Raw genomic sequence first — 27,692 nt, 5'->3', positions numbered from 1 at the left:
TCGAATGTGTTAAGGGTAGCCTTTGGCGGTTAAACTTTTGGGTCGGGAGTCGATCTTGTATTCAAATTTGGTGTTAAGCATTCGAAGGTACTTGGGGCTTATGTTTGCAGGTATCAGTGCATGGTTCCGATCGGTTATGGTCATTCAGTTCGGGGTCAGAGCTGAACGGTCCTGGGTTTGGTAGTATAATGGTTCTGTCAGACGGGTGGTCAGACCTAGTGTATAGTTTTGGTTTCCATGCAGATCGGCAGGTCATTCTTTTAGTGTATGAGGGATGAGTATTGAGGCTAATTCTTTAGATGGCTTCTGATAACAGTATCGGTGGTTGGTCTTCGGTATGAGGTGACCCCTCCGTTTCTTTTAAGTTTCGGTCAGGATCGATTGGTATGTCAAGCATAAGTGTTCAACAGCTGATTATGGTTAACGGTTTTTTTTCATCAGTTGCATCAAGATAATTAGGTTTGGAAGTGTTTTGTCGGGTCTGTTATTCGATGAGCGATTGACATGGTGATATTCTACATGTGCGGTATGTCGGGGGGACAGACCAATATAGATTCCAGGTTTTGGAGAGATTTAGCCACAAAAGGCTTATTATTTGTGTATGTGGTATGTTGGGGAACTCACTAAGCTTCGTGCTTACAATGTTGATTTAAATTTGTTTCAGGTAATTCTATAGATTCCGGGAAGGCGGATGCATGATTGTACACATTCGCCAACTTATAATATCTTATGGATTTTGGGATAATCTGATATTGTTTGATAAATATTTATAATTTATGTGATGACTTGAATTTACGAGTAATATTTAGTGAATTAAATAAAAAATTTGTCTTGAAATTTGAGGTGTTACACTAACCTAAATATTTTTTAAAAATACATTTTTCAAAAAGCCATAAGCCAATAAACATTTTTCTCAAAAGCACTTTTGAGATTAAAATCACTCTCAAACACGTCCTTTAAATAATATCTATACTAAACTGCTTATGCACATGGATTTGATTTTAAATTAAGATAATGAAGCTAATTCGGTTAAAAGGGAAAGCAATATTGTATAGCAAATTCAAAGTAAACCAAGTACCAAGAATGTTGTTCATCATTTGTATTTGTGGGAGGTGTTTACATTACCATTAATTCAATGGCTAATGTCATAAAAATCCTTACATTTTTAGCATTTTGTTGGTTTTTCCCAAAGTTGGATTTTATGTTCATTTATGCTTCAAACTTGCATTAATTTGTTCACTTTTATCCCCTGACCGATTTTTACCTTTAATAGTAGGTGACCCCTTAAGCTGACTAGACGAAGTTGTTGAGTTGGAAGCCAAGTCAGCATCGCTGACTTTTGTCTTCAAGTGAAAAGGGAAAAAGAATTAATGGGAGCAATGGGGATTTGAACCGAGGTCTACCACAAATATAAGTGGATGATAGAAACAAATGCGCATTATTAATCATGGTTATAAAAGACGGGTCACGACGCACACCATTACGTGATGTGTTGTGTAGTCGTTACGAAAACGTCAATGTCGGGTTTGTTAAGTGAGACGTCAAAATAACGTGTTAATGTGTGCCTTATCGCGTTATGATTTGAGTTTTTTTTTCATTGCACGAGTTTTTTTAATTTTTATTTTTGTTTTTTTATTCGAACTAAAACAGTTGAGATTTTGTTAACTTTTTTATACTAAATAATAATATATAACTCTAAAAATTTGATATATTTAATATAATTCTATAAGTCTATGATTTATCTTTTTAATATATATAAAATTGCTATAATTTGAAAAACGATATGACTTGTTAATGCTCACCATGATTTAGATTTGATATTATCATCGTACTAACGTCTCATATTATTTAAAATCTTGTTATTTAATAGACTCAGGACATCGTGTACCAATCCTGATTATTACAATTTGTTTTTTAAAAAGAATTATCAAATTCTAAAAAAAAAATCAGGTACACGTTTTAGTCGGAAAAACTTAATATCATAGATTATAATAATCATATTAAAGTAAAAAAAAAAGAAAAAAAAGAAAAAAAAGAAAATACTAAAATAATCGTAGTTTAAGAGACAATATTATTTCTAATTGTATATTGTCGTTTACAAAATGACATAAAAAAACAAAAATGGAGATGCGGGGGATCGAACCCCGTGCCTCTCGCATGCAAAGCGAGCGCTCTACCATTTGAGCTACATCCCCATTTTGTTCTTACATTCGATATTTTTCTTCAAAACAAAACGAGAAGATAAAATATGATATCAACACATCTCTATCGCGTATTCTAACATCACACTCACCATACCACCATACCAATACCATGGAGCACGACGGCGTTGGTGCCCTCCGTACTCGGTCGAAGGTGGCACCCGATTGGACAGTGGAGGAATCCCTAATTCTGGTCAACGAGGTATCTGCGGTGGAAGCTGATTGCGGCGACACCCTCGCTTCCTTCCAGAAATGGAAGATCATCGTCGAGAATTGCAACGCGTTGGGCGTGAATCGCAACCTGAACCAGTGTCGTAGGAAGTGGGACTCTTTGCTCTCCGATTACAAGAAAATCAAACAGTCTGGATCCAAAAAGGTGAGTTTCAATTCCGAGTTGTTTAAGGTGATTGAATGGTACGTGAGGGACTACGAAGGTGGATATGATACGGATCCCGATAGTGATCCTGAGGCGCTGCCGGAGCCTGTTCTTGCTTCCTTTCTACAATCTGGTATGTAATTTATGCATTTCATAGCTTTTCCATTAAGTAATTGGGCTTCAACTTTGAATGTCGAAATCGATTTCTATTCAGTTATGTTATGATGATGAAAATTGGGAATAGAAGTATACAACAAGTAGACCAATATCCGCCTCACTCAAATCACCAGAAAGTTCGTATGAATTCTAACTAAATTAAAAAAGGATTAGGTTTTGTTATGTTGCCATTCGTCGTAGCTCTTTAAATTAATTCTTCTTTTTGATAATCCCCATTGGGATCTTCAGTTTGAGCTTCTAAAACGGAATTGTAGCTCACTGAATTCTAAATTTGAACTGATTTTGCTCCAATTTTGCATTCTAATCTGCAACTAAACAAGCCTGTTGGTAATTCAGGGAAATGAGATTTTCCCATTTAGTCCCAACTTTTTACATTTTTGCCCTTTTCTTTTGTTTCCTTGAAGCTTCAAAGAAACAAAGATCAAAGATAATACCTCAAAAACGCCCCATAGAAGAGACACCAAAGCCAAAGAAACCCATCAAAACTGAAGAGAGGAAAGTGGAGGAATACAGTTCAATACCTACAAACAACACTTTGAATATAATCTCAAGACCCAAAGAAATCAACCAAGAGGATCAAGAACAAATAATGGCTGAAAATCTTAGAGAAAATGCAGAGGTAATCGAAGCTATTGTGAAACAAGATTTAATCAATGGTGGATCTAATGAGGAGTTGACTAGAGTCAATGGTGATAAGTTGATTGTTTGCCTTAGTAATCTTGTTGTTGCCCTTGATCGCCTTTCTAAATTTGTTTGATAATCTTTTGGTTTATGAAAACTTGTGTTTAGGGTTTACTTGTTTAGGTGTTGTTTCTTTTTTATTTAATGGATTTAGTATGTTATTGTTAAGTTATAAATATGGATCTTTCTGTTTTACTTAATGGATGGAGAAACAACGACTTGATAGAAAAAATAGGGATAGTAGATTTTTACATTAAGTCCTATTTTTTACATATTTGTTCTCATTTATCTTTTTTCCTTTTGAATTTCTCAAGTATGCTATTATTTTTCTTAAATATGTTTTAAGCATGATTTGTTAAGACAATATGAAAATTGTGTTGGAATGGTTTTATTATCAAAGCTTGTAAGTTTATGCCAAGGAATTGCCTTGCTTATTGTATGCCGAGCTTAGGAAGTAACACAACAAAAAAATAAAGACTAAACTGCAAATTTGGTCCATGTGGTTATCAAAAAAATGTAGATGAAGTCCAAAAAGTTTTCAACTTGCATCATTGGTCCAAAATCATAACTTTTCTGTGGATTTGGTTCATGATTAATTTGAAATGATTTTTTTACCCCTTTAATTTCTTTTTTACATTTTTTATATTTATTTTAACTATTTTTAAAACAAAATTAATAATAACAAAAAATAACCAACCCAACCCACCCACCCCTCTACCGTACCCCTTCCCATACCCCCCTCTCTCTCACACACAAACACAAAAGATCAAAAAAATCGATCGATCAAGCCCAATGTCTTCTTCATCTGCCACACCTTCTTCCTCCGGCATCCCAATTTTCATAGTTTCCCACCAATATCACAACAGCTAAACCACCACCAATCAAACAAAGTTCACAACAGTTAAAGCACCACTAATCAACACCAAGATCACACACACAAACACATCATTGATCAAACCCAGAAGGCCATAACTTTCTCTAGCATACCCCGTACCACCAACAACAACCTTTCACACACACATCCTCATAATCTTTCAAACTCAGATTTCTCCCATGTATATTAGAATTCACACAAGCATTGCATATTAGAATACCTACAACCCACCAAGATATCCTAATCCCCTTCTTTTGTGTTGTTTCTTGTTATTTTCATTCTCCCTGTACAGATAATTACTAATCACACACATATAACTTACGAAACCTACATACAAAACTATTTGTCTTTTATTTCTAACTAAAAACCTCAACAGCCACCAGATTTTTCACATCTTTCTCCCAATCTAGTAAAAAAACCTCAAATTCTCATCAAATTAACGTTTAGATGAAAAAAATCCAGCAAGCGCTATATCTGGGAATCAAATTCTTTCCTTTCTGCTTGCAAATGATCTGTAAATGGTGTAAAAATAATGTGTTATTTCTTCACTGGAAGAAACATCGCTAGTGTAGAACATACCTGGAAGAACAAAACCATCCGATCAGAAACTCCAACTATGTCGTCGCCTCTATTGGTCACATCCACTTTTTCTTGGAGTTCTTTTGCCTTGTGCTTCTCCGGCTTCACTTTTCCTAACATTAGGTTTCGATTGAATGAAAATGAGAGAAAATGGTAGATGAGGAAAATGGCAAGTTGGTGAATAAAAGAAATAGTCAAAGAAGAAAAGAAAGAAAGTCAAAGGAATATAAAAAGAAAAAGTATGGGGTGGGTACGGGTGGATGGTAGGGGTAGTTTGATTTTTTTTATTAGTTTTAAATTAAATATATATTAACATACATATAAAAAATGGAAAAAAGAAAATTAAAAGGGTAAAAAGGACTTTTCACTTTTATCAAGGACTAAAACCACAAAAAAGATTCAATTGTGGACTATTAGTGCAAGTCAGAAACCTTTTGGACTCCATCCATAATTTTTGACAAACCACGGGGATCAATTTTGCAGTTTAGTCAAAAATAAAAGACAAAATTGCAAGAATGGTCCCTGTGGTTAGGTGGAAATTACCACTTTGGGCCAAACAGCTTTTAACTAGCACTAATGGTCCAAAAGTTTCCATTTTGTTGTGGGTTTGGTCCAAAACGATTTAAAATGACGAATTTGCCCCTTTCTATTTGTTTTTTGCTTTTCCTTTTGTTATTTAATTATTTTCCTAACAAAAAAATAAAAAATAAAAAGAAGAAAGGAATCTCTCTCTCTCTCTCTCTCTCTCTCTTTCTCTCTCTCTCTCTCTCTCTCTCTCTCTCTCTCTTCTATCTCTCCCCAGTTTAAAGAACGTTAGCATCCTCACCCTTCCCCCAACCTTCACTCCCGCTAGGAAGCTTAAACACTACCGCCGTAAAAAGATAAACGACACCATATCGAAGCTCTGGCAGCGAAACCCTAACCCTAAAAGTTTCAGGTGGCGACATACAGATCGAAACTAAGGTTTCTAGTAGCGGCGGCCTCTAAAAACCCTAAGATTTAAAGAAAAGAGAATGACGACAACCTCTAAAAACCATAAGGTCTCCTTCTTTCCTTCTTCAAACTCGATTGAAGCTCACCCGAGGGTCATTTGGCATTCTTTCCTTCTTCAAACTCGATTAAAGCTCACCTGAGGGTCTGATGGAGCCAGGAGAGTCGAGAGACGGTGGGGATGGTTGGAAATGGTGGTGAAGAGGGGTGGCAGTAGGTGTTTTCAGGGGTTGTCGGTGGTTTGGTCTTCATCGTTGTGCTTCGATCTGTAAAGAAGGAGCTCTTTGATTCTTAGGATGAGGCGGATCTGAAACCCCCATTTACAAACCTTCGTTTCAGAGTTAGAACAACAATTAGGGTTCTCCTCTCTCTCTCTCTCTCTCATAGAAGCTCGTCTGAAAACCATTGGATCTTGCTGAGATACAGATTAATGGGCAAAGTTGCTTTTGATAATGGAGATTACATTTAGGGATTCTTTTTTCTGCATATCCTTAAGAAGAAGAGGATGATAAAGATATGGGGTCTGCAATGAAGAGAGAGAGAGAGAGGGGGGGAGGGAGGGAGGGAGAGAGAGAGAGAGAGAGAGAGAGAGAGGGGGGGGGAGACGGGTGGGAGAGAGAGAGGGATTTTTTTCTTTTTCTTTTAATTATGAAACTGTTTAAATAAATAAATAAACTAAAAAAAGGGCAAAATGGTCATTATAAAAAAATTTAAAGTAAATTGGACCAAAATGGCAAGAAAATGAAAACATGTGGACCATGAGTGCTAGTCCAAACGTGTTTGGCCCAAAATAGTAATTTTAACCTAACCACAGGGACCATTCTTGCAATTTTGTCAAAAAAAAAAGAAAAAAAAAAGACAATAGCCATTGTAAAGAATGTAACGGTTCATTAAGCAATTCACTTTATTTTTTTAATTTGACATTTCTAAGGTTTTTGTGGTCACACTATTTCCTTCATATTAAACAAATGGAGCATTTATCGATTGCATCAAGATATTAAAATTAGTTTGGTAAGCATTGCCGACTCACCAAAACATATTAAGGAGTTCAATGTAAGATTTTAGTTTATGGATCTAATTAACATGTCGTTAAATGGTTTGATTGGCATTCTAAATGATTGATTTGCAACATTGAGAAGGTCCAACACCTCTCATTGATATAAATCACATTGCTTAGCAAGGAGTCGGACAACATTTTTCAAAAGTGAGGTTGAGCCATAAGCGTCATATGATTTTCTTTTTGTTTAGGTCATTTACTTTGTCACTATCAAATTTATTTCTATATTTTCTTGTCATAGGATAAGGATATCACACATATCATATACAAAGCTCTCATTTTTGTCGAGCAACCAAAACCACATTATACTATCCCTATTAATAACCAAAACCAAGTCGACTAACTATAAAAAATTAATTTCTCTCTCTTCTACATATACAATCGGCCTCAAATTTTTACACCAATTAGCAACTTTATCCAATCAAACCCAATTCAATATATTATATGAAAAATATATCAATAGTGATATCGTTTTGTAGATAATTGTTTTCTACAAATTTTAATAAAAAATTTTATTTATTTATATTAAAAATATATCATTTAATTATTGATAAAGTAAATATATTAAAAACCTAAATTAAAAAAAAAAAATAATAATAAACAAGTAAGAGAGAGAGAGAGAGAGAGAAAGCTCAACTATATGTTTGGTGAACCAAACCATTGGTGGGTTTTTGTGATTATTTAATTTCTTTTTAATTGTTTCGGACAACGAACCAAACTTTTAATCGTCATGAGAATGGTCTTATAACAAATATCATCCACAACTAGAACTATAACTAGAATTGGAACACACAAGAATACAATTCACTACATAAAGGGTGGGCATTACATAATACTATTTTAGTAGAGAAATTATCTAGTTTTGTTATATTTTTTTCCCTCTCTTTTAAAAATCTAAGTATGATCGTGGGGCGGAATCAGTATCGATCGGTATCGTTCCTGATTTTCCAAATATCAAGTTCGATCTAAATTCAATACTAAGTATTGTACTGAATTAACGTTATTGGCACCGATACTGGGAATGATACAGATTTTCGGTACTAGTACCTAATCACAAATTTCATGATTTTGGAGTACTGAGTATCGTCCTATATTTTTAAATTCGGTACCTGCTTCAGTATAAAATCGGGATTTGATATAAACTGCTTATCCCTAGTAGAATCTAGAGTCATATGGTAGAAACTATTAAAATAAAAACATGAAATTATGTCTCAAACCAAAAATGAACCGGTCTAGTTCCGACACCGACCCGATATCAGTCTAAAAAACGACTTGAAGCCAAAGTATATACACACATCATTTTTGTGTTAACCAAAAAGGCCGAGAATAATCTCAACAATACTCGTTTGAAAAAAGTCCAACGAGAAGAAAACCTCTCAAGACCGATATTGGTCCATAAAAAGACATGATTGTTCCAAGAACGGTTCCAAAAATACAATACCATATTACAAATGGACCCGAACCGATCCATTTCCAAGACTTACCCAGTCCAAAAACAGTCTAGATGAATGTGTAGACTTGCAAAAAAACACCAGTCTCGGATCAGACCCAAAAAAAAAAGACCAAGATCGAACCGGTCTAAAACGAGACCAGATCGAAAAAAGACCAGCTTGAGACCGTCCCGTCTCGGATCAGATCGGCCCGAGACCGGTCTGGAAAAAAAGACCGGTAACCAAACTTTATAAATATATAATTTTTGTGTTAATTATACAAATTTTAATCACAAACTATCTAATTTATTTCATTTTTCATTTTATTAAATTTAAATTATCATTTTTAATAAATATTCATTTATCATTTTGGTGATAATCTCATATTGGCTAATAGAAAAAACTCGAAACCAAAACAAAAGAATCGAAAAATATTGAAATCGGACAAAAAAAAACCCATAAATCGATCTGAAAAAAGCACACAGAAAGACCGAGAGACGAGACCGAAAAAGAACGGTCTGAAAAAAGACCGGGCGAAAAAGATCAATCTAAAAAAAGAGAGGATCGATAAAAGACCGAACGAGACCGGTTCGAAAAAAGACCGGACCGTTCCAAGATCAACCTAAAAAAACATAACATTTTCGAGACCGACTCAAGAGTGGTTAGGAACCTCAAATATAACTCTATGAATGTGTATGAAATTTATTATATAAAGAATTTGGGCCAAAATATAATTTAATAATTTATGCATAAGGCCCCGGTGCTTTTGGGCTTTTGGCCCAAGTTAGCAAAAGAGAAAGCGTTACGAATGGAGTTACGCCTATCGCTTCTCTTCTCTCCCGTTACCATCTCTCGATCGATCTCTCTCAGTCTCGGTCTCTTCATGTTCGATCTATCATCTATGTGCAATCACTGACTCTCACGCTCGCCTTTCGCCTCTCAAATATCAACTCTCAAGTAAGTTTAACCTAATTTCATGTTTTTATTTTGTAAACCCTAAATACCTTTCATCTAATTAGCTGTTGTTGTTGGCTGAGGCTCCCATTGTTAAGTATCGTCAATGTGTGGATAAGCTCTAAATGCTATTAAATTTTTTAATTTTTTACTTTGTCAACTGTTTGAAAGATCATTACGCGTATGAATTTGGAAATTTTGTGTTTTCGATTGTTATTTTGTTGATTACTTGTATTTGGATGATTAGTAATGTGTATATAGCTGCTCTACATACCTCTTCCCCATCAAATGTGGTTGAATCTAAACTTAGATGTTATTAGAACTATAACAAACAGATACAAGACATTATATTCTATAAAATCATTCTTTTATTATGCACTTCCAACTTTATTTTATTGTAACGTTACTTTTTGTAAAATTTACTCAACTATAGCAGTGAAATTATTTTGTATTTGGATGACACTTTTATGATTGGATAGATTTTTTCAAACTACCATGTTGTAATAGGAACTTAGGAAGAAACAAAAATCTGATGGTATATTAAAATAATCAATAAAGGCATATTGTTATAACTTGCATTTAACCTTCAATTTTTATATTATAAACCAAATGAGCCTAATTTGGAGAGTTTTTTGCTAATATTATTTCAAGGTTTTGTTATAGTTAACTAGAGGAATAAAGATTTTGTGTCCCATGAAACTTTCAATCTTTTATTTTTTCGGTATCTCATCAAATTTGCTACATTTATTCTTTAAAAACTTCAAACTATTGTAATCTTTTACAAATTTTGTATGGATATGAAACGGAGTTAGGTTTTTACGTATATGCGTTAATGCTAAATGCAAGAAATAACTTTGTAGTTTCATTTATTTGTATATTATAGCATCATACTTTCAATTTTTTTTAATTACAACATTGTATTTTCAATTATTTTGTTCTTATAGCATTGTACTATGAAGAATTGAAAGTAGGATGTTATAATAAAATAATTAAATCAATGAAAATACATTGCTATTTCTTGCATTTAGACTTAAAAGCTATATTTGTTACTTGTTAATTGCTATTTTTTTTTTGTTTCTTATTTGGCTAATATCAAGAAATAACAACATATTTTCATTTATTTGTATAATGAAAGTACATTGTTATTTATTGTATTTACAAACTACGTGTTATTTTGCAGGAACTTTATTCTCGACAACACCATGCCTAGATTTTTAACTAATTTAGCAACAAAATTAAAACTTCCACAACCAAATTCATTAAAATTCACAAGTCCAATTCATTCCATCACCGGAAAGGAGTTCGAGAGAGGCCCCACCACCGGCCCCACCGGATTCCCCAACACTCAAAATCAACAACCCCCAGTCAACCCCAACCGAACCGGTGGTGGCGGCTACTTTGACGGTCTGAGCCGAAGATTCTCCGGCTCAGACCGTCAACCCCCGATTGAACCACTTCGGTTCAATCGGGGCACTCGTGACATGAACTTTGTCCGAGGAATAATGAAAGACAATCCATCATCTGGAAGCGAGCAAAATGCGGATATTGTCCACATCAAACTAATGAGAAACAACACGTTTGTGACTGTGACCGATTCGAAAGGGAATAAGAAAATGGGGGCGAGTGCGGGATGTTTGGCGGAAATGAAAGGCGGGCCCAAGGTTTCGAAATATGCGGCTGAAGCGACGGCTGAACATGTGGGACGTGTGGCAAAAAGTATGGGGTTGAAATCGGTTGTTGTGAAGGTCAATGGGTTTACTTTTTTTAAGAGGAAGAAGTTGGCGATTTTGGGGTTTAGAGATGGGTATACGCATTCAAGATCTGATAGGAATCCGGTTGTGTATATTGAGGATACGACTAGGAAGCCACATAATGGGTGTAGGCTAAGGAAACAACGACGTGTGTGAGGTGTTTGTGTTTTTTGTGTTGATTGGAATTTTGATTTAGCATCGATGTGGTGTTTTTCTTTTGAGATGTTTTTTGTGTAATAATTATGGGTTTGATGCAAATTTCAATTGCAAGATTTTACTTTTTAGGAGAAATTTTGACTTGAATGATTGGTGACTTTATGTATATTTTATTTTTTTTATTTATTTTAGAAGTTCAAATATATATTTTTTTAAAAACTCTATTTTGTGACGGTATAAGTAATAAACATTTTTACACAAAAATATAAGTTGTTTTAAATAAACAATCACAACAAAATCAGGAAATAATCAATTATTCTTCATCGTATACTTTCTTTTCCCGCAATATATCAATTTACTGTTAAAATATGATGTATATCGATTATATTAGATGGTATAGATCCCATAAAATCAGGAAATAAATTATCTTCAACTCCTCAACTTAATCCCAGTAAATCACGATTCAAATCTTATCTAATTTTGAATCCGATAATGAGACTATATAAACGAAATTTAATCTTTAAATTCACGTCAAATGATTTCTTTCTCGTCGATTTCATTCAAATAAGGTTCATCAATATTAATAAGGTTAGTGTAGCTTTAATGTTTGGTTATTTTTTCAGTTTGATGTTTTTATGGTTTATTTTTCTTTACATGTTACATGTTAAAGCTCTGTTTCAAGTCCGTTTCATCCAACCATTGTTAATCAGTTTGGAGGTGATTTTTTTAGAGTTCCATCTTTGTGCTTTTTCTAAGTTTTGATTAAAAAAAATTAGCATATTGCTCAATACAGTCATACAAAAGTAAAAACATAAGATGGTTGTTAAACATATACAAATCAAGGGCATTTTAGTAATTTGACTGTCGCTTCATGTGACCTATGTATTTATTTGTATGTAATGGTAAAAATGACCCATTTGATCAAAAATGTCAAAATGATCATTTTAATTTCTGTTTCAGTGCTTTGATATCGGTATAAGTTTTTTTTATTTTTTATTTTTTAAAGTGGTTCAAATAACAAACAAGGTCAAAACTGTAAAATTTTTACCAAAAAAAAACTTATATTTGTTATAAGATTTTCTTAACAATTATGCTCCATCTCCACTTTTCAATCAACTACAAACAACCCCCCAACAGGTGGGGGGGTTTTTAGTCATCCATGGATACATCCGGGATATGAAGATTGACAGGTTTTTACTTTTACCCCTTAACTTTCTCATAATGATAAAAACGACCCCCAAAACCAAGAACTTATAATTTTAAGTTTCTAAAGTTACCCCTTTTAATCCCTCACCTAAAATATATTTCTTTTTAGGTTATATAATTTTTTTAAAATTTTATTTAATTTCTTTAAATCTTTTATAACTCCTTTTTATTTATTTAACTTATTTATTTCTGTTTTGTCCAGTTTTAATTGTCAAAATGACCAAACTGACCAAAAAGGAAAAACTAGTTATTTTCAAAAAAAAAAAAAAAAAAAATCCTTTCTACTTTCTATTTTCAAAATTTCATGTCATTATAAGGTTTATTTTTTGTTCGGATTTAAGTGCTACAAATTAGGGCTGTGCAAAAAACCGTACAAACCGCACAAACCGTCCACACCGCATCAAACCGCACCGCATAATGCGGTTTAGAATTTCGCGGTGCGGTTTGCGGTTCATCATTTTATCAAACCGCATTATGCGGTGTGGTTTGCGGTTTGTATTTATAAAACTGCGGTTCAAACCGCACCGCACCGCATGTTATATATACTTTTTTTTCTTTATTTTGTTATAACTTCAAATCACGATTTAGAAATGATGTATATAAATATATTTCTTACAATAACCAAATATCTATAACGTAACATTAAATCACTATTAGATCAAGATCTCATAGTTTATAAGAATATATAAATTATAACGGCAATATAAAGCAATAACAATGATACTTACAAAACTATAGTAACATGAGTCACAATTTATTAAAAAACGATTTAACTCGAAAATTGTATTTGTTTTTATAAAATAAAAACAATCATTTTTTTTAACCAGGTCAGGTTTTTAGTTTTTTGATAGATTTAATGTTAAACAACACATCAAACCGCACAAACCGCAACTAAACCGCATAAACCGCCCGCATCAAACCGCACCGCATCATGAGGTTTTGAACATCTGTGGTGCGGTTTGCGGTTTCTAAAATATTCAAACCGCATATGCGGTGCGGTTTGCGGTTTTGACTCGAAACCGCACCAAACCGCACCGCGCACACCCCTACTACAAATAATCAAAACATTAACAAAAATGGTGAAAATTACCAAATTGACCAAAATAGTTCAAAATGGTCATTTTAACTAAATAAACCTCTACTTTCTGATTGAGTGTTTCATACGTAACGTTCTTTTTTTTTGTTTATTTTTAAGTGGTCCAAATGGCCAAATTAACCGAAAAGATCAAAATTGTAAATTTTATCAAAGAAAATTATACTTCTTTTTGTAAGAGTTTTTTTTTTTTTGTTCAGTTTTAAATCGTCAAAATGACAATTTCAAAATTTCATATCATTGTAAGGTTCTTTTTTGTTCGGTTTTAAGTGCTACATTAGAATATGTAATTAGGAAAAATAGTGAAAATGACCAAAGTGACCAAAAAGGCAAAAATGGTTATTTTCACCAAAAAAACTTCTATGTTCTGTTTTCAAATTTTCATATCATTATAAGGCTCTTTTTGTTCCGTTTTAACTGCTACAATTGACTAAAACATTAGAACTTATAAGACTTATAATCGTATAAATGTATAGCTGTATGATTGTATGTAATATATATATATATATATATATATATATATATATATATATATATATATATATATATATATATATATATATATAATTGTAAAATGTACATGTATCAAATTATCAATATCTATAATCATGTGATCACTGATTCACTTATCAGTTTTAATAGTTAAAGTGGTATGCTTATGACTTTATATTGCATGTCTGCATGATCATTGATCAACGTTGAAGTTTAACTTTATAGTTGTATATATATCTAATATCTTGTATAGTTTGTTCTGACTTACTAAATGTATATGATTATATGTATGTAATATTACGCTTTTTAAAACCAAACTTCTATTTATCACTACTACACAAGTGATTTAATAATGCGATCCATTCTTTATTTTTGAGGCGGTTGATAGTAAAAACCGCCTCATTAAATGTATAACGCATTAAATAATCAAAGAACCGCTTTAAAAAAGTACCGGATAAATTCTGAAAAGCTTTTGTTAAGGCGGTTAAAAATAAATAGCATCAAAAAATGATTTTTTAGTGCTACTTCATGTAACAGCATCATTAAATAAGGATTTTTTGATGCTCTTTTTATAAAAGAGCATCATTAAATCTTTATCTTTTGATGCTATATTTTAAAAAACGCATCAAATGAAAACACTATATTTTTTAGTGGTACTTCATTGTAAAAGCATCATTAAATAAGGATTTTTTGATGCTCAATTTATTAAAAGAGCATTATTAAATCTTTATCTTTTGATGTTATATTTTGAAAAAAAAAAGCATCAAATGAAAACCATCTATATCCGTCTTTTAGGGTTTCTGTAAACTCTAACATATTTCGAACTTTTGGAACATGGAGATTCTCTGCATTTATGAAACATAAACATAAATGCGTAATAACTCAAAATACCCTCATTAATTGTTTTGCTATCTTCACTAAAGGTAATTTTAATTTTATTGTACTTTTGATTTTATTCTAAGTATTTATTTATTAAATGATTGTTTATTGATATTTTTTAAATTGATTAGTGTAGATTGTGAACATGTGAAAATTTTCATAACTTGTTTGTTTAGAATCAATATATTTTCCTTCTTTGAATGTTTATTTTAATTTTCAGATGAATTGTGATTATTGGATGTACAACACTTCACGTTTTTCTCAATTTTATATAGAGGGTGTTCAAACTTTTATTAGGGTTGCCGAAGAAAATCGCTTAGAAAAAGGAAGTGGATCGATTTGTTGTCCTTGTAACGTTTGTAAAAACTTTAAAACGTTTAATTGTACCGAAAAAATAGAGTATCATTTGTTGCAAAATGGTTTTGTGCCTAATTACACTTGTTGGTCAAGACATGGAGAAACACTACTTGATTGTAGTACATCCTCGAGCAATTTACATATTAATAATAGTACATGCAACAAAGATTCATATGTTGTTGATGATGATCACCATTCAAATGATTCCAATGACAATTTCAATGAAATGTTCGATGACATGGAGGCTAATATGGGTGATGTTGAACAAGAAAAATTGCATGGCCTATTTGAAGAAGCAGAAACACCGTTATATAGCAGTTGCACATTTATGAAACTTGATGTTGTATTGAGGTTGATGAACTTAAAGTCGAAAAACGGATGGAGTGATAAAAGTTTCACAAGTCTATTAGTGCTTTTGCATGACATTCTTCCGGAAGACAATGAATTACCCATTTCTACATACCAAGCAAAAAAGCTAATGTGTCCGATGGGATTGGAAGTTGAAAGAATACATGCATGTCCAAATAACTCTATGTTGTATAGAAAGGAGTTCGAGAATAAACATAATTGTGTTTTTTGCGGTGCATTGAGGTATAAACGGAAAAAAGATTTGGATGAAGTTGACGATGATGTGAAAAAAATGGACCACTGGCTAAAATGTTGTGGTATCTCCATATTATACCGAGACTGAAAAGGTTATTTTCAAACGAAAAAGAAGCAAAGTTACTTTGTTGGCGTTCGGAAGAACGTGAAACTGATAGAAAACTAAGACATGTTGTAGATTCACCTCAGTGGAGAAACATTGATAAGAAGTATCCTGGATTTGGAAAAGAGATGAGAAACATACGGTTTGGGCTTAGTTCAGACGGGGTCAATCCTTTTGGGAACATAAGCAGTCGTCATAGTACGTGGCCGGTTCTTTTGTGCATTTACAATCTTCCACCGTGGTTATGCATGCAACGGAAATACATTATGATGTCGTTGTTGATTCAGGGGCCGAGACAACCTGGTAACGATATTGATGTGTATTTGTCTCCATTGATTGATGACTTAAAAACTCTTTGGAGTTCGGGTGTAGACGTATATGATGCTTATAAAAACAACACTTTCAATTGCGGGCCATGATTTTTTGTACTATAAGTGATTTTCCAGCATACGGTTACTTGTCAGGATACAAAACAAAGGGTAAGAAAGCGTGTCCAGTTTGTGAAGATCAAACAAGCTCGATATGGTTAAAAAATTGCAAAAAAACTGTATACATGAGACATCGAAGATTCCTTCCGAAGGCTCACCGTTTTAGGAAGAAAACTATTGAGTTTGATGGACGTATCGAGATCAAAACGATGAGGAAACGATTTGATGCATTTTCACCAGTTGCAAGTATAAATGTTGTGTTGGGAAAAAAAAATTGTGTTGATAAAGATGCCCTTTGGAAAAAAAAAGTCAATTTTTTTTTAATTGCCTTACTGGAGACATTTGGATGTTAGACATTGTCTAGATGTTATGCATATTGAAAAAAACGTATGTGAGAGCTTGATATGCTTATTATTAGGTATGATGCATAAAACTAGAGTTTAATATCCGAAAGGACATGGTCGAGATGGGGATACGTGAAAGATCTTGCTCCCGAACAGAGTGCTAACCGTGTTTATCTCCCAACTGCTTGTTATACTACATCCAAAGAAGAAAAAATAAAGTTTTGTCAATGTTTACATGATATTAAGGTTCCATCAACTTATTCTGCAAACATTAAAAGATTTGTGTCGATGAAAGACTGTAAATTGTTTGGAATGAATTCTCATGATTGTCATGTTTTGATGACACATATGATTCCTATCGCAATTCGTGGAATTTTACAAAATGATGTACGACATTCTATCACTAAGCTTTGCTTGTTTTTTAACAACATTCACTCAAAGGTTATTGACGTAGAAGATTTGGATAAATGGGAGAAAGACGTTTATGTTACACGTTGTGAATTAGAGATGCACTTTCCACCCTCATTTTTTGATATAATGGTTCACTTGATATCTCACATCGTACAAGAGATTAAGGCTTGTGGTCCCGTATTCTTACGGTACATGTACCCTTTTGAAAGATACACAGGTATCCTAAAAGGTTACGTAAGGAACCGTAATCGACCTGAGGGCAGTATTGTTGAATGGTATACTTTTGAAGAGGTGATTGAATTCTACCAAGGTAATCCTATTAATAATATATTACAATTACAAACATTTATAATATATTACATATAATATAATAATTTATTTTTTATAGGCTATATGAAAGATGTCGAAAGTGTTGGTGTTCCTAAAACTCGTCATTCAGGTCGACTTGAAGGTAAGGGAGGAGTCGGTTTTAAAATAACCATGCCAACTTATGAAGAGTTACAAGTTGCACATTTAGTGGTCCTAAAACACATGAAATGTCTTACTCCATACATTGACGAACACATGGACATGTTGAAGTCGAAATACCCGGGCAAGGAACAAATGTGGTACATAAACAATCATAATAAAGAGTTTTCAAGGTGGCTGAAAAATAAGGTAGCAGAAACTAATGTTGATGAAACTGTGAAAAGATTGGGACATGGGCCAGATTGTAGAGTTAAATCTTATGAAGGGTATGACATTAACGGGTATACCTTTTACACGAAAGATCAAGATCAAAAAAGTACAATGCAAAATAGTGGAGTTACAATGATAGCATCAACGACTGAATTCGACAGACGGGATCATGATACTTTGATAAGAATAGCCAGAGATTCTTATTACGGTGTTATACAAAATATTTGGGAGTTGAACTATTTTGACTTCGTTATTCCCGTGTTCAAATGCAAGTGGGTGAATAACCGTACAGGTGTTCAAGTCGACAAAGATGGTTTTACACTTGTCGACCTTACAACTAATGGCTATGCATTTGAACCATTAGAATATGAGAAGATGTTTTATTCTGTTTAATAAATGTAATATTTGGCCCGCATAAATGGGTCTACCAATTTCATTGGATCTGTAACTTTTATGTTGGATTATGTTTTTGTTTTTCTTGTAATATACTATTGTATTGGAATATGTTATGCTCTAGTGTTTATCATGTTCTAGTGTTTATCATGGATAAAATTATTTTTAATTTGTATAATGTTGTTAGGTTATAAAAATGGATGAGGTAAGACCAATAACAAGAAAAAGAGGTCAACGTGGTATTGCTGCATTCAAGAAAAATTATCGTCCTAAAGAGTATAATGTTAAATTCAATGAGAATAATATCCCAAATGGTGGCATGTCAACCCAATTATTTATGTCTTGGTTTGGCATGAATGTTCAACATAGGTTTCCGATAGATGAAGATCCGGGTAAAGTTAAAGATAAATATTTTGAAGATTTATGGTTGGAAGCTAAGGTATTATATTTTAATTTATTACAAATATGAATAACTTGTTAGTTAGTTATTATGTTTAACATTTTTTGTTTTGAAATTATAGAAGCAATGGAATATCGAGTCTGATGACATGAAAGATTATATGAAGAGGAGAGCTGTGAAACTTGCATTAAATTTTAAATCAAGGCTAGTTTCAAAATTTGTAAATAATGAATTAGACGCATATATGTGCTATATATACCTTTATACCTCGCGATGTTTGGGATAGATTCGTTGCACAAAAAACTACCCTGAGTTTTTGGTATGTATTAATTGTTTATTTATTATTATTATTGATAATATTATTAGTATGTTTACAAATAATTAATAAAATTTTGTTGATATGTGTGTAGGCAAAAAGTGCAAAAGCTAAAAAAAAAATAGTGCTAAAAAGAAATCCCAAAACCACGTAGGACGAGGTAAATGGCCGGGTCTTGAAAAAAAAACACCTATTATATGGCTTCAACTTGTAGCAAAATATGAGTTTCTAGAAATCATACAAAATGAACGGTCTAAGTTGTATTTAATGTCTTTTGCAATAAAAGACAAAGAAACCAAGATGTATGATCTTCCACAAACGGCAATTGAAAATTTCAAATTTTTGGTAACAATTATGTTTTTTAAATAATGAGACTTTGATTATTTTAGTAAATAAATGTTACCAAGTACTTTTTTTATATAGGAACGAGAAGAGAAAAATATGATAGCCGATGGGAGTTATTATCAAAATGAGGAAGACCCGTTAGTTAGGCTTTTGGGGCCCGAGCACGGGGGGCGATCACGGACAGTATCCAATATCATTGGGCCTACCAAGGTTTCAGGTGGATTGTTTAAGAATGTGAAAAAAAAGTCGAAAATTGATACCGCGGGTCGACACGAACCAAACATTCCTTGAATCTAATGGTGTGTCCGATGGACGATTGGTAGAATATCCGCCTATTAAGGTAATATATTTATAGTTTTTACATAAACTTATATTAGATTTATAGTTTTTTTGGTATGATTTGTAGGTTATGACAGCATGTGATTTGTTATTAAAAGTTGCTGATACTCAGTTGAAAGTAGCTTCTGGTATGGCATGGCCAACCTCAGAAACGGTTATACATTCAAAACCAGTAAATGAAGGTTGTGTTAAAGTTCAAGTTGATGAGATCGTAGAAATATATGAGAACTTGCCTGTGCATGCCGTAACACGAACGGATGAAGTTGAATTTGTTAAACATCTGCTTCATAGCATCGTTCAGTGGCCGAGATATGCATTAAAGATATATTTCTATTTAAATACAAAAATATATTTTAATATAGTTTTATTTAAATATTGCAATCTATTTAGCTTGCGAACAAAACACCGAGTAAGTCAAATAGTGGCACAAGAATAGGCTCGAAACACTCCTCTCCACAGATACACGTTGATGACACCACAACCTCATTTTATCGTCCACAGGTAGTCGTAGTCGACCGGTTCACTCTTATAAAATGTTGTTAATTTAGTTTTATTTGTTAATATTATAACAATTTGTTTGTTATTTTAGTTTGAGGAAAACCAATTTCCTTATCATCATCAAATGGATGCTAATGAACCTTTTCAAGGTGGTTTGGTTGATATGGCTAGTCTTAAAAAAACTTGTTTTATGTTTGTTTTTAGATGTTTAATGTTTGTATACAATCATATGTAGTACTAATGCTTTATGTTTGTTTTTAGATATTATCTATGAATCCACAACAAATTGTTTAAATGCACTCGGATCCGGGCCCGGACCCAGGCTAGAATGTGAACGCGATCCCGATCCTAATCCTGAACTCGAACCCGAACCCGAATCCGAACCCGAAATCAAACCGTTTACATGTGTAGATGATGCTCTTTATATATCCTTGAGCAAAGTACAACAAAAAAGTCCTAAAATTCAAGCTATTGCTTTTCAAGTAGCAGACTTTTTTAAGAATGCACATGGCACTTATATTTTTTCATCCAGAGGGATGTATCGCGACAAAGTTCGACTTCCCATCCTATATAGCGAGGTGTTACAGTTATTTTTAAGGGGTTGGCTTGATTATAGCATTATACATTGGTTTGCGATGTAAGTTATTATATTTTTAATATGGTATAATAACATTCAGATATAATTAATTTTACTAACATTGTGTAGTATATATAGGTGTTTTTCTAGGTCTCCCAATTCCGAATGCGCTTTTTTTGATCTGTTATGCATTGCAAGATTAGATACGCAAATAAGGTTGACGGCTGTTGCCAAACATATCGAAGAAGTATTTTCGTAGCATGAAGGCAAAAAATATTTTATTCGTATCATGAAGGCAAAAAATATTTTATTGCTCCATATTTACAGGGGTATTTTTTTTCTTTCCATAATACATACGCATACATATACACACTACACATATATGCTTACCTGTTCTATATATTTTATTTTTGTAGTGACCATTGGGTTCTTTTTATCCTATATCCGAATAGCAAATCTGTTTATATTCTGGATTCTTCAAAAAATGATGAAAAGAAATCACACGAATACCTTTTTGCTCCGTTGATAAATAGAATTTTTCCAGGACAATTTGATAAGTGGGAAACGGTAAAGGTATGTTTTTTGTTGTTGTTTTTTTTTTATCAATTTATTTCAAATGGTTTGAAATATTTAATTGTGAATTAAATGTGGTGCTATAAACAAAAAGGTAGTTGGGAATGTGGATATATAGTGATTAAACACATGCGAGTGTTTGTTGGTATTATATTTTTTTGCTGCCATTGATGGCAACCAAATTGTGCTATTTAATAGAGCATTTTTTTTTGGCCTAAGGTGGTTCCATTTTCTAATGATGTTTACTGTAAGCATCAACAACTGATTTATGATATTTTATGTTGCCATTATTCGCAGCATCAAAAAATAACTCTATTTTCTAAGGCTAACAATATCAAAAAATAACTCTATTTTCTAATGCTAACAACATCAGAAAATAACTTTATTTAGCATCAAAAAATAACTCTATTTTCTAAGGCTAACAACATCAAAAAATAACTCTATTTAGCATAAAAAAATAACTCTATTTTCTAGACGGTTTAATAACAGTATCAAAAAATAATTGTGTTTTTCCAAGGCTGTTTAAGAACTGCCTCAAAAAACAAGTATAATTTATGAAGCTATTTTTATGAGGCGGTTTTGGACATTTTCTAAGGCTTTAAACCGCCTCAAAAAACAAGACGGTTTTATAATGTTATATTTTTTGAAGCGGTTGAATAACCGCATCAAAAAAATAAAATAAACCGCTTTATTAAACATCTTCTGTACTAGTGTATTGTGAGATAGATTCTTATGTTTTATTCAATGCCAAGTTGTGAAGTGATTGGTTATGCATTACACTTTCTTCTTACTATACGCATATTATTTATTGAGGGAACTATTGCAAGTATCTACATTATCCTAAAATATTAGAGAAAGTATAATACGTAATTATTATTATTATATAATAATATAAAATATATTATTTGCAGAATTCTTCAGTTGCAATCATGCAAAGGGGCTCTGGTGCAATCTTCCACCTTTCCTTGGGCAGTTTCCAATAAAAGCAAGATCCATTCAAAGCAATCTGGAAATACAAAAAGACAAGTCAAGATGATGTGCACCTTACAAACTCCTCCATTAACGAAAGCTACGACTTTCACTGGTTTAGACACCATGGTCAACAGAAGCGATGATTTCCACACCTCAGTTAGGAGAGAAATGTCCATGATTAATGAGACAATACCCTTTACAGAGGACGCTAAAAAAAGTTATTAAGTTTGCACAAGAAGAGGCAAGACAACTTGGACACAATTTCGTGGGTGTAGAGCTAATTTTATTAGGTCTTATTGGCGACTTCAACAAAGTGTCTGCTGAAGAAGACGTTGACATATCAGCAAAGGTCTAGAAATCAATGGGGATTTTTTTTAAAAGATGCACGTGCTGAGGTAGAAGAAATAATTGGAAGTGGTAGTGGAAATGTATCCGATGTCTTTCCATTTACACCACGTGCAAAACATGTATTCGAATTTTCACTAGAGGAGGCCCAACAACTTGGTAATTTTTTGTTGTTGAAACGTTAATAAAGTTAACTTAATTTAATTAGTACTATGGCTTTATTTTTATTTTTTCAGGTCGTAATTATATTGGATCCGAGCACTTGCTTCTTGGGTTGCTTCGTGTGGATGGAGGTGTAAAACATGTTCTTAGGAAGTTAGGTGTATCCCTAAATGTTATTCGCACAAAGGCAAGTCTAGCTAGGTGTCCAAGTTAACAACTTAACATATAGTATTTTTGTATGAAAAAAAAGACTTTTTATGTGAAATCTTGAACTCTTTGAGTAGGTGATGGAAATGGTTGAGAGTTCAAAAGTTGTTAATGATTTGATCTTTGACAACAAGATGCCAATTCATGAGGAATATGGTATTGACTTAACAAAGCTAGCAAAAGAGGTAACTTGTGTCCAACATATATATATATATATATATATATATATATATATATATATATATATATATATATATATATATATATATATATATATATATATATATATATATATATATATATATATATATGCAAGTGATTTACCATTGAAGTGTGTTTCTGTTAGAATTAGTTTATTACATTTTTTTCAGCTAAAGCTGGATGTTGTTGGAATGCAATCAGAAATAGAAAGAGTTACTCAAATTTTGGGAAGGCTTACAAAAAACAACCCATGCCTTGTTGGAGAACGTGGTGTTGGAAAGACATCTGTTGTAGAAGGCCTCGTCGAAAGTATTTCATACTATAATAACGTTCCAGATTGTCTCAAGGATAAGAAGGTGTGTTGTAAGTATTCAGTTAGTTATAGTTAGTTATGCTCAAGGGCTTTTTAGTAACTATGCATGTACACTTTAGTCAATAAATGCATAGAAAATTCTTTATTCTTGCTTTCGTATTCCATTACATGAATTATTGCAAGTAATAATATGAGACTGTATGATGGGTCTTGCGTTAGGAGAAGGGTTGTGAACACAAGATTTTAGTGAAGAGAGTTTGAAGTTTCATTTTTGTGTTACTTTTTCTTTTTAGATAAAAGGGTCATTTGAAATTTACGAACTTGTTTTCCAGGTGATTAGTGTAAACATGCGTCAATTTGATCATGAAGAGATGCATTAGAAACTAAAGAAGCTAATTGTAGAAATCAAGGAAAGTGGTGAAATTATTCTCTTTATTGATGATATCCATACAGCGATTGGAGTAGAGGGGCCTATTGGTGTTGCTAACATCTTGAAGCAAGCTCTTGTTAGAGGTGAATTACAGGTAAGTAAGACCTAGTGCAACCCAAATGGACCATGCCGGGTCGGGTCAAGTATGTACCAAATAAGTTATGGACTTAGACACCTTATCCAACAGACTCCCACTTGGATAAGTCTAATAACTATATTTGCGTATGTTACTTCGGGAACCAACCAGCAATCGTAGCTCTCGAAAACTCTGTTGAACTATGAAGCGCCATTTTAGATAAGTGATCATATAATCCTCTGTTCTAATGATATCAGCCAGACAAATACATGGAACAACGTCGTACTTATTGTCCAGCAGTTTGTTTCCCGATTTTCGATTTGTTTGACAAGGAACTTAATCGAACACATCAATTTAGTTCTGACCGGCCGGTACATAGGTCACAACAAAATCATCGAGGGGCCCAGATATCGCTTCTATTTCTAGAAGGAACAGATAAACTTCGACTCATATGCTTGTTCTACTACTTGTTGAATTGTACACAAAGGCACGTTTTATAACATCAAGTTACTGATGCGTTTACGTGCAATCAATGCACAACCAACTCATAGGTAACAACTCATATCTCTAGGTTTGAAGATTTATATGATATTACCGTCTCACGATCACTCGAGATAAATTCCATGAAGTGATACAAGTGAGCGTGGGTTTATTCCAATACTCATAACTTATGAGAACTCATGAATGTTGTAGCAACCATTGCTATGACTAAACCCATTTAGCCATCTACAAACTCGATTCATGACAGTCTTGATTCATACCTACTTCCAACATATGAACGTCTGTGGAGTGTTTAAATAACTTAGTCATTCAGAAAGAATAAACTAGCTATTTTGGAAGTCAAAACATGCAAAGTGAAACACAATAATAATCGAATCCAATATGGTCTCTGAACCCTTTTGAATATAAATAGAACCACTTTTTATTTATCACCATATTGATTACACATTATTCATTGTATAATGTTTCAAACAACCAACTTAAGACTTGAATAAAACAACAGTTGTCCCATGCTCCTAGCATGTACACTTTGTTTTCTAAACAATAGTTATGCCATACTCCTAGTATGCACACTATGTTTGTCTATGATCTTTACTTTGTGAAATAGATCAATTGAGCATGATTCCAATGATACTCATTTCACAAACCCAAACCCTTATTGTAAATGTGAGAATCCCCGATTCCTATCATTTACCAAAAAATCTGTTAGATTTTAAACTTTTATGTAATGTTCCTCTTGTAATGATTATGCACAAAGTCACCAAAACCTTGTCACCAGTCATTACAGAGTATTCCAAAGAAGGTCAACCTCTATGGAACAGAAGTCTCACATTCAAAGTACATTGCTTTAAACATTCTTCTTGCATTAAGGTTTTCTAATCTTACATAGATTGAATAAATTCCACCTACGGAGACATTTCCATAGTCCCATTTTGACTATCACTTCCGAACAAGAGTTACTTCTTTTCAGAATATGTCAATATGGTCCTTTCCGACAACTTACATCATACTTCCAACTTTCCGTGAGCAACCAATCTTTGGCGAACCTCAGATTGTCCTCGACAATTGCTTAATCACTTTAGTCATATCCAGTTCTAGACTTTTCCCTTCTCAATGCCTTAAGCATTTGGAAAATTTAGAAAAGATGAATATTATAGCACATGCAATCGATCCTATATCCGAAGCATATGGGACACGATTCATGATGTTTGACATAAAGACATGATACTAGACAAGTCTTTTGCTACAATATTTTTTTATTTGCCATGTTTTCAAAATTTAACTATGAAGAGGGATGCCGTAATCATAATCAAATTTTGAAAACGCAATATATATAGAATTTCTTCAAGTTGAACCATTCCAACATAAAACTCATATATATATATTCTTGACTAAAGATGATTAAAATCTCAATCTAAGCTTTAGAATTGAAATGAAGTATAATTTCCTCTCCCTTAATTATAGCAAAACAACTTTTCAACCCCTGCAACTTCACGAATTGAAACTTTGTTTTCTATAAGTAACATTGCTAGCTTGCAACACTAAACGTAATAATCATGCTCCCACTAACATGATGATTATCAGCATAACACTTATGCTCCCACTAGCTCTGACATATTTCCAGAAATCTGTTGGACTTCTGAAATTTAGATTCATACACCCTTTCTTAGATAGCTCACATGTGTGTCTAAACAATTTTCAGAACGATGAAAAGGGATGCCGTAATCATAGTCTCAATTGCTTAGACCTTTGCCATTTCTCACAAGTCTATGTTGGTGTGCCGGTTAACCACACACGCTCCACTAACGACTTTTGAAAATGCAAATAACACAATTGATATCTACGTAAAAAATCTACTTAGTGAAAGCGTTTCCTCACCATAATTTTCATGAATCGGAGAGAAACCTTATGACACTTAGATTTTATAGTGTATGAGTTCCTATCCATGTGAATTTGTCAAAACCATAATCACAAGATAAGGTTAGTGACAAATTCAGCCTTACATGGATTAAACTTGTTCAATCTTAGTTTCTTGTCACCTTGGTAGCACAAGGCCCACCAATGCTTCCAAGTTGAACTCTGATAACTCACATGTAAATTCAACTTATTTGAAGTAGGTACAAAAATAAGAATTATGTCAACACGATAGGTTGCAAACCTTAAGTCGTGTGCTAGTGATAAATTACAGGTTTTACTCTTGATTAAATCTTGAAACTCTTTTAGGATCTTTAAGGCTCCCACAGTCCCTTTGACATATAAGTTTCCCCAGTCAAGAACCATTCCTTGACAAAACAAATATTCAAGGGATAGTGCGGATTCTTATCAAGACTAACACTTCACACAATCAGTCTTAGTTGGTCTTTGTCTCATCCAAGACATCACAACTTACCAATCTCAAATGTACAAGAGTAGAAAACATTTTACTCTTACATTTGACTAGTGTTAATAAATCTTCCTTTATGTCACTCAAAGTTACAATCTTGGAGTATGACTCTAAGAATTGTTTTGGAACGAAGTATGACTCCTCTTCTTGATTTTAACCAATCCAACAATTCATGACCTCTCTTCTTAGCCATAACAATGCACTAAGACGTCCTTAGAGTATGAATTTATGATATGGTTTCATAATCATTAAGATGATCATGAAATATGATACTAAAGTACTCTCCCATCCTTTCAGATTTGAGAAACTTTTATCTTTCTGCCTAATTTGATTCTTCTTATTTGTTTTGTCATACATTGTAACCTTTCCAATGTTACAGAATTATACATAACCTCATAAGTATAATCATATTTACTAATCTTTAGTAAATCATGGTAAATCAATCTTTGTGGTGGACCTTGACCAGCGCACACCCAGTGTACCTAATTCCTTAGTCCTTCAATTGACTCACATATACATGTGATCAAAGAATTAGTCTTAATTTTCAAAGATGAAAATTCTCATTCATCATACAATACAACTTGTATGATTTCAAGTTTCTGTCCAATTGAAATTTGGGTGATGAAAAACTTTCTTCATTTGGTAAATTCAGACACTACCACAAATGAAGGAATCAAATCCACTTTCCAATATTGCTATTACTGGAAACATATAAGCAACAATTTTCCACAGATGCCATTGTAAGGATATTTTTTAAAATAAATAAAATTAAAACCTTTTTTTTTCTTTTTTTTTTTAAAACTTTGCGGAAAAACTTATCCTTACAATCCATATGAAAACC

General features: G+C 32.9%; 2 protein-coding genes, 1 long non-coding RNA gene and 1 other non-coding gene across 4 annotated transcripts; 3 read left to right on the top strand and 1 right to left on the bottom strand.

Moving 5' to 3' along the window:
* Positions 1 to 2,122: 2,122 nt before the first annotated feature.
* On the bottom strand, positions 2,123 to 2,195 carry TRNAA-UGC (transfer RNA alanine (anticodon UGC)). The gene has a single exon. It is a non-coding gene; the product is annotated as a tRNA-Ala (tRNA).
* A 27-nt stretch (positions 2,196 to 2,222) lies between these two features.
* LOC145044901 (uncharacterized) lies at positions 2,223 to 3,635 on the top strand. Its single transcript, XM_078993251.1, has 2 exons — positions 2,223 to 2,710; positions 3,159 to 3,635. The coding sequence occupies exons 1-2, from the start codon at positions 2,314 to 2,316 to the stop codon at positions 3,509 to 3,511; spliced, it is 750 nt and encodes a 249-aa protein (XP_078849377.1). The 5' UTR covers positions 2,223 to 2,313; the 3' UTR covers positions 3,512 to 3,635.
* Positions 3,636 to 9,124: 5,489 nt separating this feature from the next.
* On the top strand, positions 9,125 to 11,361 carry LOC144998855 (uncharacterized). The gene is made up of 2 exons (XR_013660459.1): positions 9,125 to 9,322; positions 10,500 to 11,361. It is a non-coding gene; the product is annotated as an uncharacterized LOC144998855 (long non-coding RNA).
* A 4,130-nt stretch (positions 11,362 to 15,491) lies between these two features.
* Positions 15,492 to 19,083, top strand: LOC145045682 (uncharacterized). Its single transcript, XM_078994003.1, has 7 exons — positions 15,492 to 15,918; positions 16,035 to 16,333; positions 16,825 to 17,452; positions 17,531 to 18,207; positions 18,401 to 18,652; positions 18,735 to 18,833; positions 19,024 to 19,083. Exons 1-7 carry the CDS (start codon positions 15,492 to 15,494, stop codon positions 19,081 to 19,083), a joined length of 2,442 nt encoding a protein of 813 aa, XP_078850129.1.
* Positions 19,084 to 27,692: the final 8,609 nt, after the last annotated feature.

This window comes from Lactuca saligna, chromosome 5 (genome assembly GCF_052625555.1).
Source record: "Lactuca saligna cultivar CGN05327 chromosome 5, ASM5262555v1, whole genome shotgun sequence".
Lineage (NCBI taxonomy): Eukaryota > Viridiplantae > Streptophyta > Magnoliopsida > Asterales > Asteraceae > Lactuca > Lactuca saligna.
The sequence above is the reverse complement of the archived record's forward strand: the minus strand, read 5'-3'. Positions and strand labels throughout refer to the sequence as shown.